The sequence below is a fragment of the Aquarana catesbeiana genome, linkage group LG12, assembly GCF_042186555.1.
Source record: "Aquarana catesbeiana isolate 2022-GZ linkage group LG12, ASM4218655v1, whole genome shotgun sequence".
In the NCBI taxonomy this organism is placed as follows: Eukaryota; Metazoa; Chordata; class Amphibia; order Anura; family Ranidae; genus Aquarana; species Aquarana catesbeiana.
The window spans coordinates 47519808-47531843 of record NC_133335.1 but is presented as its reverse complement, the minus strand read 5'-3'; the positions used below and the strand labels follow the sequence as shown (position 1 = coordinate 47531843).

Below are 12036 nucleotides of genomic sequence, written 5' to 3'. Positions count from 1 at the left end.
CTACAGTATTTGTATCTGCTGACTTTTAATTTTTTTGGGGGAGTGGAACTCCTCCTTAAGATTCAGCACCATCCAGCCCAAGATTAAAATACAAAGATGTTATAGTATCAAATGCACCTGTGCTGCTAATAATGGGAGGGAGGGCAAAAACACAAAAACTTCTCCTTTCTAAAAGTACCGGATATTATTTTCTGTTCTAGAGCAGTGGTCTTCAAAATGTAGCCTGGGGAGCCAGATGCAGCCCTTTGCTTTCCTTTATCTGGCACTTGGAGAACTATTCCCTTTATTGATACAAGGCACTATTCCCCCCCCTGACACCAAAAGTAGGCACTATTCCCCCCACTGACACCAATAGTGGGTTACTATTTCTCCCACTGATACCAACAGTGGGGCACTATTCCTCCCACTGACACCAACAGTGGGTTACTATTCCTCCCACTGATACCAACAATGGGGCATTATTGGGGGGCGTGGCCGGATGTTGGGCTGAATAGAAGCGTGGGTGATTAGCTCCTGCCATCCTGATTCTTTATCCTTGGTTTCGGACTCCAGCGGACCTGCCTTGCAGCCTTCATAGCCTCCCAGCTTGTTGGAGCGCTGCCTGGAGTCGCCAGCACAGCGCTTCTCTTACCTGCAGCTGCCTGGGGGACAGACCGCGGCTCCGGCCTAGTTCCCGGGGCGGCGGCCATTTTGCCTCACCCGGCGGTGGCCCCAGCGGGATCTCCTGGCCTCCCTGATTGTCCTGGACCCAATCTTCTCCTGCTGCAGCCGCCCGACCGCCCGGGGCCACCACTACGGCATTTCCTTCTCACCTTGCAGCTGCCTGAGGGACGGATCGCGGCTCCGGCCTGCATTCCGGAGCGGCGGCCATCTTGGTGCACCCGGAGACACCCCGAGCAAGTGATCCTGGCCCCCCCTGCACATCTCGAGGTCAGTTTCCTACAGCTACTGCCGGCCGCATCATCCAGGCCACCATTGCGACACTCACTCGCCCTGCAGCTGCCTGTGGGACGGGCCGGGGCTCCGGCCTAGTGCTCGGCGGCCATCTTGCTTCACCCAATGAAGGCCTCGGCGGACTCTAAGGGACCCTCCTGCCACCTTGAGCCCTTGTTTCCCTAACCACAGCCATCGGGACCTCACAGCTGGCTGACTGTTGCCTGCTGGCCTCATTGTGACATTTTTACTAAACGCCAAGGGAGGGAGATTGGGGATCCAGCCTGGTGGGAGGCAGCCATCTTGATACACCCGGGCGATAACCTGTGGCTCTCCTGTCCCCTTGGCACCTGTGACTCTAATCTATCTCCATCCTGGTGCATTTTCAGCAACTCTGCTCAGCAAATACCTTCCTCCGGTCTGGGGGGCTCCCCCGGTCCTTCCGATGACCGGGAAACGGCAATCGGCAAAGAAGGCAGCTAATTCCATCTCCCGAATCTCGCCGCCAAACACACGTGCAACGGCTGCCTTGCCTATAGCACCATCCTCTCCGGCCTCTGTGGCGGTACAGACAGACACTTGGATGGCGGCACTTGGGGCCTCGTGCCAGGGGGGGCACCCGGTCATGGAGGAAACGTCGGGGCGACTGGATGAGGGGTCCACCGCAATGATACTGGCGGCCATTGCAGATAGTAAATCATCCGTGGAGGGGAAAATAGATACCCTGACGATCGAATGTGGGCTGATAAGGCAGGATATGGACAAAATTAGAGGCCGTTTAACAGAAACTGAGCAGCGCATTTCTACAGTGGAAGACGTGGCAGCTTCCACGGCACATTCGGTGGTGGAGCTGCAGCAGCAAGTCAAAACTCTAATGGCCCGTTCAGAAGATGCAGAAAACCGCCTCAGGCGCAACAATGTCAGAGTGGTGGGGCTCCCGGAGGGTGAGGAGGGCACCAACCCTGTGGAGTTTGCGGAGGCCTTTTTCAAAAAGCTCCTGGGCCTGCAACATCTATCTCCTGTCTATGTCGTGGAGCGGGCGCATAGGGTACCCACGGGCCGGAGACCGGCGGGAGCGTGGCCGCGTGCGTTTCTTGTGCGCCTGCTGAATTTCAGGGATAGAGATTTGATCCTAGCGGAAGCCCGCAAGCACCCTGAATTGAAACATGAAAATGCTGTCATCCATTTGTATCCTGATTTCTCGCCAGAACTGCAAAAGAAAAGACGCTCCTTTACAGATATCCGCAGACGCCTGAGGGAGAAAGGTCTGATTTATAACATGCTGTATCCTAGCCGTCTAAAAGTACTTCATCGCGGAGCTGCAAAATTCTTCGAGTCACCTGCGGAGGCGGCTGAGTGGCTGGATGCCATCGCCTAATACTAGGATCTGGTGGCGGAACCTGTCTAACGGAAGCATGTGGATCGGGCCCAGAAGATATTTACCCTCATGGGGTACTAATGCTGGGAGTGGTGGTTCCTGCTGATGCGGCACCCTTTTGGAATCCTGTTGTCCCCCAAAAAAGATCCCCCCCCCCCCCTTTTTTTTTTTTTTTTTTTTCTCTCCTTTTATCCCCCTAGTGGTCTGCAACGGAGGACAATCTCTGGAACTTGTCATCCGTGCACTGCAGGAGCTTCAGGTACTGTTCTAAATGTTTGCACTACCTACAGTCTTCCCGAACCCCCTTTTTTTGAGTGGATAGACTCTTGGAACGTTCCACCTTTTGCTCACCAAGTTGATGGGAATAAAGTTTCTCCGGCGGTTTTGTTCTTTTTTTGGTTCTGTTCGCCTGGAGCAAACAGGGAGTTGGGTTCGTAGAGTGTTTTTTTCTGGGACTTTTCTTTTTTTATTTTTTTTTGCAAGTCCTTTTTTATTTTTTTCTCTTTTATGTTTTTTGTTGGGAAAGAATAACTGTTTTTTAAGCTTCCCTCGGTGGCCCACCTCACTGGTGCGATCACATGAGGGTGTAAATTGCCTATTAAGATATATGCTGTCCATTCGTAGTGCTGTGGTGCTTTGCTGCTCTCTGTGCCCGGGTCCCTCCCCACAGACCTCCCAAGTTTACAGGACAACTCCTGTCCCTATCCAATACCTAGCCTCACTTTATGAGTGACCTCAAAATAATTTCGTGGAATGTCCGCGGATTAAACTCTAAATTTAAACGTTCATTGGTCCTCCAGTACCTCAAATCCCTGAATCCACATATTATCCTCCTGCAGGAAACCCACCTAGAGGGTAACAAAATTTTATCCCTGAACAGGAACTGGGTACAGAGAGCCATACATTCTACGCACTCCTCTTATGCCAGGGGAGTGGCCATTTTAATACATAAGAATTTAGTATGTGCTATAGAACATGTAATAACAGATCCCTATGGGAGATATGCAATTGTGGTCCTTGCCATTGAATCTCAGTTATTGGCAATAGCGAATGTATATGTTCCACCTCCCTTCAAAAATGAGGTTCTATACCTGGTTTTAGAGAAGATTGCCGCCTTTGGCCCATTAAAAGTGCTAGTGGCGGGCGATTTTAACAACATCCTAGACTATGGGTTGGACACCTCTAACCCGACCCGGGTGCGGAATCTAGAACTAGGCCACTGGGCAGACACGGCGGCGTTGGAGGAGGTGTGGAGGTGGAAACATCCTGGTGAGCGCAGTTATTCTTACCTTTCCCACGTCAGTGCCTCCTCATCCCGTCTTGATCTGGCTTTTGCCAATTCAGCACTGCTACCACAGATTGCGGAGGCAGTTTACCTGGCGGGGGGGCTTTCTGATCATACCCCCTTACAGGTAATGTTGAGCCGATCCGCAGGCAATAGTCGTAGGAGTTGGAGGCTGCACTCAGGGTGGGTGAGTGAGCCCTCGGTTGAGGCATTGGTTTCCCCACACATACAGGACTACTGGGACAACAATGAGGGTTCAACAGATGGGCTCACGGTCTGGGATGCGTTCAAGGCATCCACCCGTGGGGTATATATAGCTGCCATTAAAGCCGCTAGGGTGGAGAAAAATTCAGAGTCAGAAATGCTTCAGGCCCGTGAGCTACGCTGTGCAAAGCTCCATGCTGATGCGCCCTCCTCCTCCACTCTAGCGGAGTTACAGCTGGCCAGAAGGGCCTTGTTGGTTCATTTTCAAACTCATACACAATGTACATTTAAGAGAAGGGCTGAGGAACTATTTGAAAAAGGTGATAAGAATGGGAAGCTGTTGGCCTACTTGGCGGCAGATACCCGAACACATACAGCTATCCCTTGCATTTATTCAGCGGGAGGTAATCTAGTAAGAGATGGAGAGGGTATTATGCAGGCTTTTGTGTCGTACTACTCAGAGTTATATACTGCTATACCCAAATATGATGATCAAGTGCTGGTGGACCTGTTGGGCTCCCTTCGGTTCCCGGAGCTGCCGGGGGAGGTGGCGGCGGAGTTGGAAGCCCCTTTTACTCCTAAGGAATTGGCTTTGGCCGTTGCCTCCTTCCCCAATGGTAAGGCTCCGGGTCCGGATGGGATACCAGCGGAATGGTACAAAACTTATATGGACCTGTTGTCTCCCAGACTCTTGCAACTTTATGGAGAATGCTTCGAAGTAGGGAGACTGCCACCCTCGTTGTACGAGGCTCATGTGGTGTTACTTCCCAAGCCTGATAAAGACCTTCTTCAATGCTCCTCCTACAGGCCCATAGCACTGTTAAACATGGACCTTAAAATTTTGACCAAAATGATTGCCAATAGATTAATGAAGATTCTAGAGCACTTGATATCACCAGATCAGACAGGGTTTATGCCCAAAAAAGCCACTGACATTAACATCCGCAGAGTGTACACACACACGCAAATAGATGAGGAGATATCTTCTGGAGGGGCTCTGGTGTTTTTCGATCTGGAAAAGGCATTTGACTCCATAGATTGGGGATATATGACTCAGGTACTCCAACGCATGGGATTTGGTCCTATATTCCTCAAATGGATATCAATGCTCTATGAGCAGCCGGTGGCAGCACTCCGCCTAAATGGAGGGGTGTCTGACAATTTTCCGGTATCCAGAGGCACCAGACAAGGGTGCCCATTGTCACCAGGCTTATTTGCGTTGGTCATGGAACCTCTGGCGATCGCACTGCGCTCCTCCTCTCAAATTCAGGGTATTAGAGTGGGCACCCTTACCGAGACTACAGCTCTTTACGCAGATGACCTAGTCCTTTTCATTAGAGATACTGGACCTTCTCTACAGGCTGCACTGGTGCTACTGGAGCGCTTTGCTGGGGTTTCTGGGCTCCGGGTCAACTGGAATAAATCCAAGATACTTCCGCTACGTTCCCACCGGGCAAATAGACAGGCAGACCCAAATAATCCCTTGCAATGGGTAACACAAATTAAATACCTGGGTCTTCAAATTACGAATTCGGTGACGGAATTCATCAGTCTTAATGTGTCCCCATTATTAGACATCATCTCTAAAAAATTAAATTCCTGGAAAAATCTTCCATTGTCACTTATTGGGAAGATAAATCTACTCAAAATGAAAATACTACCTTTACTCCTGTATACCCTTAGAAATTCTCCGGTGTGGATCCCAAAAACAGTCTTCAGGTCAATAGACAGTATGATCTCTTCATTTCTGTGGCAGGGAGGAGTCCCCCGCATTAAACTGACCATTTTGCAGCAGCCGTGGGGGGAGGGAGGCCTAGCGGTACCAAATTTCCAAAAATATTTTTTAGCCGGCCAATTAACGGTGGCGCACCGTTGGTTGACCACGCCTTTGGATGACGCTGCGGTGTCGTTGGAGGCGGCATGTGTGGGTTCATATGAAGCACTATCTCACTTGGTATATAGGGGTTTACGGGCCCCCTACCCTCTGACGCCCTCCATGCGCTCTGTAATTAGGGCATGGTCCGTGACTCAGGGGCTCCAGCCTTCTAGTCATTATAAATTCTCTCCAAATCTCCCCTTGTGGAGGAATCCTACTCTGCCGCACTTCTTTGACTACCCGGATCCGATAGTATGGACAAAATACGGAATTAAGACACTAAAGCACATTGTAGCGAATGGCACCATAATGTCCTTTGACATGTTGAAATCACGTTATGAACTACCAAACTCGCATTTTTTTCGGTATATTCAATTAAGGCATGCCTTTCAATCCCAATTTGGAGGAGAACCTCTTGACCCTGAGCCCAGTGATTTAGAACTGCTGACTCGCAGTGACTCGTTATCTAAACCAGTTTCCAGCATATACAGAGATCTCTTTCAGAAAACAACAAAACTGTTGGAACCCTGCAGACAAGCGTGGGAGGCGGCAACCTCGGGGTTGGATAGGGATGACTGGGATGATATATGGGGAATTGCAATGCAGACTCTGGTCTCCACTAGGGACAGACTAATTCACTTTAAATTCCTGCACAGGATTTATCTGACCCCAGCTAGACTTGCTAGGATGTTTGGGAATCAGCATTCCCTTTGCTGGAGGTGTTCCACGCCACTAGCGAATTTTATGCATATATTTTGGGAATGCCTACAGGTCAGAGCATACTGGCAGGATGTAGCAGGCTGCATAAGGTCGGTCACTTCTATTTCGATTCCCATGACGGTTGAGGTATGCCTGCTGCATCTGGTAGAGCCCCTAGCTACTACCAGGGCTATTAGAACTCTTCTTACCCTATTGTTGTTCTATGCCAAAAAGAGGATTATTCTCTCCTGGAAGAGTTCCTCGGCCCCAACCCTAGAGTCCTGGAAGGCATTGGTTAACAAGGCAATACCATTTTATAAAGCCACTTATTTGAGTAGGGGAGCACTGACCAAATTTGACAAGGTGTGGGGTGGTTGGATGGCATCGGTGGATACGGTGTCAGACTAATTACAGATAACCCATAGCTATTGATATTGGTGTATGAGGCCACAAAGGAGGATATATATGACCGACATACAGGAGAAATATTGATAATTCTGCACTAAGATAACTGGTCACTTGTAGGGGGGAGAGTTATTTTTATTCATATGAGATCCTTGGTGCTGGGGGGGGAGTCGGGTCACGTTTTTGACGGTATCAAGCATCACGACCCAAGTTGTTAGACAGCGAGGGTGCGGTGTCTCCTAGTGCCTTCCTCCAGTCTGGAGGCCAACTTGGACAGTATGTATCTGGGCAAAAGCTTTGTTGTTTGGGGGGGGAGGGAGGGGGGAGTTCTCAATTTAGGTCTGTGTTTTTGTATGTAAATGTCCACCGGCAACTGTGTTCTAGTCGGTGGTTGTCGGCCGCAAATGTGGCCTGTTGTTATTTGTATGCCTAAAAAATGAATAAAAAAGAATTTAATAAAAAAAAACAATGGGGCATTATTCCTTCCACTGAAACCAATAATAGGGCACCATTCTCCCACTAAAACCGATGATGGAGTGCTGTTTACTTCCAGGACATTTTCTAGTCACACTGGCCACATTATTGCCCCTCAAAGTCTGAAAGCTAGTAAAATGGCCCTTTGTTCGGAATGTTTGGAGACTCTTGCTCTAGAGAGGTGGGATGCAAACAAAAGGCGAGCAACTGTAAGTGAATACATTGGGCAAAGCACAGGTTCACGTTAACCAACTTTGTGATATAGTGATTGTTTTGATAATGTTATAAATTTGAATTTGAATTTGAATGTAGCCAGCTGGCATTGGCTAAATCTTTGCTTATTATTTGTGCTTCTCAGCTGGACGTTGCAGAACCAACTAAAACACCTTCAAAAATCACTAAGGGAGATTATCAAAAACTGTGGAAGAGAGAGGTGTCAGGCATGGATCAAGATGGTGGGAATACAGGAACCGAAAACAGTACAAGCATCAAGGATGGACCCAAGCACAAACAGCCTATTACGCTGGTAACAATCATTACTATATCTTCCATGACCCATAGCTACACTGTTCGGTATTGGTTCGGTAGGACAGCAAACCATATAGAATCAGCAAGGAAAAATCTGTGCCAATGTAATTGTAACCTGCTAATTTTATGCATCAGTCTGCAGCAGATGTAGCTGATCCTTACACATCCTTCAAGTCATTTCAGACATCTGGAACTGCACATATGTGGACTTAGGGGTCTATGCATAAAAAATTTGCTGTGAATATATATATATTTTTTACAGCACTGCAGTGACTCACCCTGCTGGAAGGCTGAGTGCATCATCAAGAATCTGGATAAGGGAAAGAGGGTGACGGTAGCGCTTGAGTCCGTGCTATGGATTTCCAGCTTCATGAAGGTAAGTGTAAACATTTGGTGGTGACTACTAACCAGGGTCTGCTTAAAACAATCCCCATGTTTCTCAGGGCCTTGTAAGAAAAATATATTTGTTAAAGGAAACTTGTACTAAGAAAAATACAACATCTGCCACTGCTGATCTATGCCAGTCACCTGTTTGTCATTTTAATCCTCTCCCTTCAATATCTGCTGAGGCACTGCTTAGGAACAAGTATGCAGGTCAAGAGATCACGATCAGAGGCAAAGTTATCATACTAGGTTTCCGATTTATATTTAATAAATTGTGATCTACTGGAGGAGCTAGAAGCCATGCGGAAACCCTTAAAATGAACCTGTGCTTTGACCATGCAAGGTAGTAAATCATACTGGGCCCTCCATGTGGGCTCAGCCTTTCGTGTGAAAGAGGTTCCATTTGTAAAGTAGAGGTCTTTATACAGTGGGGAAAATAAACGTTTGACCCCCTGCAGATTTCGTAAGTTTGCTCACTTACAAAGAAATTAAGGGTCTATAATTTTTATCATAGGTGTATTTTAAATGATAGAGACAGAATGTCAACCAAAAATCCTAAAAAAACACATGATACAAATGATACAAATGTTATAAATTGAGTTGCAGTTCAGTGAGTAAAATAAGTATTTGATCCCCTACCAACCAACAATAATTCTGGCTCCCACAGACTGGCTACAGTATGTGCTCATGCTCCTAATGACAACTCGTTATGTGTATAAAAGACACCTGTCCACAGAATCTCTTTCTTCCATTCAAACCTCACCATCATGGGCAAGACCAAAGAGCTGTCAAAGAACAACAGGGACAAGATTGTAGACCTGCACAAGGCTGGAATGGTCTACAAGACCATCAGCAAGAAGCTTGGTGAGAAGGAGAAAACTGTTAGAGCGATTATTTACAAAAGAAAGAAACACAGAATAACCATCAGTCGCTCTCTGTGGTGATCATGAAAAAGTTGGGACCACAGTCACCCAACAAACCATTGGTAACACAATATGCCGCCATGTATTGAAATCCTGCAGCACCTGCAAGGTCCCCATTCTCAAGAAGGCACATGTACAGGTCTGTCTGAAGTCTGCCAATGAGCATCTAAATGATTCAAAGAAGGATTGGGAGAAAGTAGTCAAAAAAATGTAATATTACTTTTGAAATTACACTAAAATATCAAAACTAATATGTGAATTTTGATGATTGGGTTTACATATAATTTATGTTTCCTAATAAATATTATTTTTCTTCAACAGAGACCTCAGCAGCCCTTCAACCTGACTTCCCGAGGTTACTTCCAGGTGACCGGCGTTCCCTACAGGATAAAACCTACCACTGTTAAGGACACAGAAACTCAAGTACGTTCTCTGGGACCCCTATTAGCACTTTTGGAGGTTCATTAAACACAATTGTCAATAAATTGCTAGTGCAGCTCAGCTTACAGCGTCGGGACAATCTGAGTGCTGGGTTGATGGCATCTTGTACATGCGCAGGATTGACATCATCCCTCGCTGGCCAATGAAGAGGCACGAAGACCAGCACTCAGAAGAAGATGCCAAGGCTAGTGCAGAACCGTTGAACAGGTGAGTATTAAGCCTTTAGTTCCACTTTAACCTCCCTGGCGGTATTCCCGAGTCTGGCTCGGGGTGGAATTTCAGAACCAAAACCCCGAGCCAGACTCGGGATCGCATTGCAGGATCCAGGAAGAGCTTACTTACCTTGTCCCCTGGATAGTGCAATGTCTCCCCGCAGTGTGAGCGGCTCGTCCTACGCTCGATTCATCACGGAGCCGAGCTCCGTTCCCTGCGAGCATTGCGACGTACGAGGACGGAGAATGGCGCCAAATTCAAGAAGTGAAACACACACAATACATACAGTATACTGTAATCTTACAAATTACATTACTGTATGAAATTCCCTTTTGTCCCTAGCGGTTTCTCCAGTGGCCTGCATGCAGTTTTATATTAAAAAAAATGTTCTTTCTGCCTGGAAACTGGAGATTGTCCATAGCAACCAAAACCGTCCCTTTACATCAAAAGAGGTTTTAGACCAGCTAGAAAACAGCGATAATAAATTAGAATCACTCGCAGAATTGAGCGATAGTGATTTGTGGGGTAATCCGTCATCAAACACTGGAAAGTAATGACAGCGACAATTCTGCAACTGAGCAAATTTCAGTGTTTTTGATTTGATTATGTTATTGAATAATTGCAAAATAATGGTACCGCTTTCAGCATCAAAAATATGAAATAATCATACTGCCAGGGAGGTTAATATGCAGTGAATATTTGTGATGGAGAACAAGAGGGAGTAATTTAGATAAACTGACTTTCACAAAGCGTTTTATTAGGTTTTTATTTTAAGGTTTTAAAAGGCATATAGAAAGTACAATAATTAACCACTTGCCTACTGGGCACTTTCACCCCCTTCCTGCCCAGGCCAAAATTTAAATGATGAAGCAGCACTGATGGCACTAATAGTCACTGATAGGTGGCACTGATTAGGCGGCAGTGGTGTACACTAATGAAGCGGGACTGATGAGGCTGCACTGATAAGTGACACTGATAGGTACTGATAGGTGACACCGATGAGGAGGCACTGATGGGCACTGATTGGTAGCACTGGTGGGCACTGATTGGCAGCACTGGTGGGCACTGATTGGCAGCAATGATGGGCACTGATTGACAGCACTGTTGGGCACTATTGTGACTGCACTAATAATCAGAACACTGATAATCAGTGCCCTGATTATCAGTGCAGATGTCCCTTTAACACAAGTCGGTTATCGGCTCTCTTCTCCCTTCCTCACACCGTCAGCATGAGGAAAGGAAATCCGATAACCAGCTTGTGTTTACATCCGTGATCAGCTGTGTGCAATGACAGTTGATCACGGATGTAAACACAAGCTGGTTATGGCTGCTGTGTTTGGCCCTTTACCCCGATCTGTGATCAGCTGAGTTTGAAGGACACCCCACTGGCAAAGTAAGCGCGCATTGTAGCCGTCTTTCGGCTATAGCGTGGATAGGAAGGGTTAAAGAATATTTCCAGGTATTGGTATGTTATACATAGTTACATTGGTCCAGCAATGTATAATACATATCTGGCCGATGCTGCTTCAAGTTGGAAATCACTGAAGTAGACGTCACTACTCCAGTGATCTTCACTTGCTTCTGGGCCCCATGCCGAGCAGCTGGCCTGATGCATTGTGAACACAGTAGGTTTGCTGCTCGGCACAGGCGCCATTCAGAGAATGCTTTGTATTTCCTGAATGAATGCAAAGCATTCTCTGATTGGACCAGGTGAAGAGGTGGGGCACCTCGTCCAGTCAGGGAACCTTTTGCATTCATTCAGAAAATGCAAAGCATTCTCTAAATAGTGCCTATGCTGAATGGCCAACCTACCGTCTTCACAATACATCATGCCAACCGCTCAACACTGGGCCTAGAAGTAAGTGGAGATGACTGGAGTAGTGGTGTCTACTTCAGTGATTTCCACTTTCCAGCAGCATCAGCCAGGTATGTCATATACTGTACATAGGTACACCCCTCACATTTTTGTAAATATTTTATTACATCTTTTCATGTGACAACACTGAACAAATGATACATTGCTACAATGTAAAGTAGTGAGTGTGCAGCTTGTATAACAGTGTAAATTTGCTGTCCCCTTAAAATAACTCAACTGACAGCCTTTATTGTCTAAACTGCTGGCAACAAAAGTGAAAATGTCCAAATTGGGCACAAAGTATCAATATTTAGTGTGGCCACCATTATTTTCAAGCACTGCCTTAACCCTCTTGGGCATGGAGTTTACCAGAACTTCACGGGTTGCCACTGGAGTCCTCTTCCACTCCTCCATGATGACATCACAGAGCTGGTGGAT

General features: G+C 46.9%; 1 protein-coding gene across 1 annotated transcript in view; it reads left to right on the top strand.

Annotated features, from left to right (window-relative positions):
• The window catches only part of LOC141114176 (integrin alpha-IIb-like), a 162022-nt gene that overhangs the window by 138189 nt on the left and 11797 nt on the right, over positions 1-12036 (top strand). Inside the window, exons 26-28 of the mRNA XM_073607709.1 lie at positions 7613-7780; positions 8045-8158; positions 9411-9512. Coding sequence (XP_073463810.1) covers positions 7613-7780; positions 8045-8158; positions 9411-9512 — 384 coding nt within the window. The remainder of the gene's footprint in view (positions 1-7612; positions 7781-8044; positions 8159-9410; positions 9513-12036) is intronic.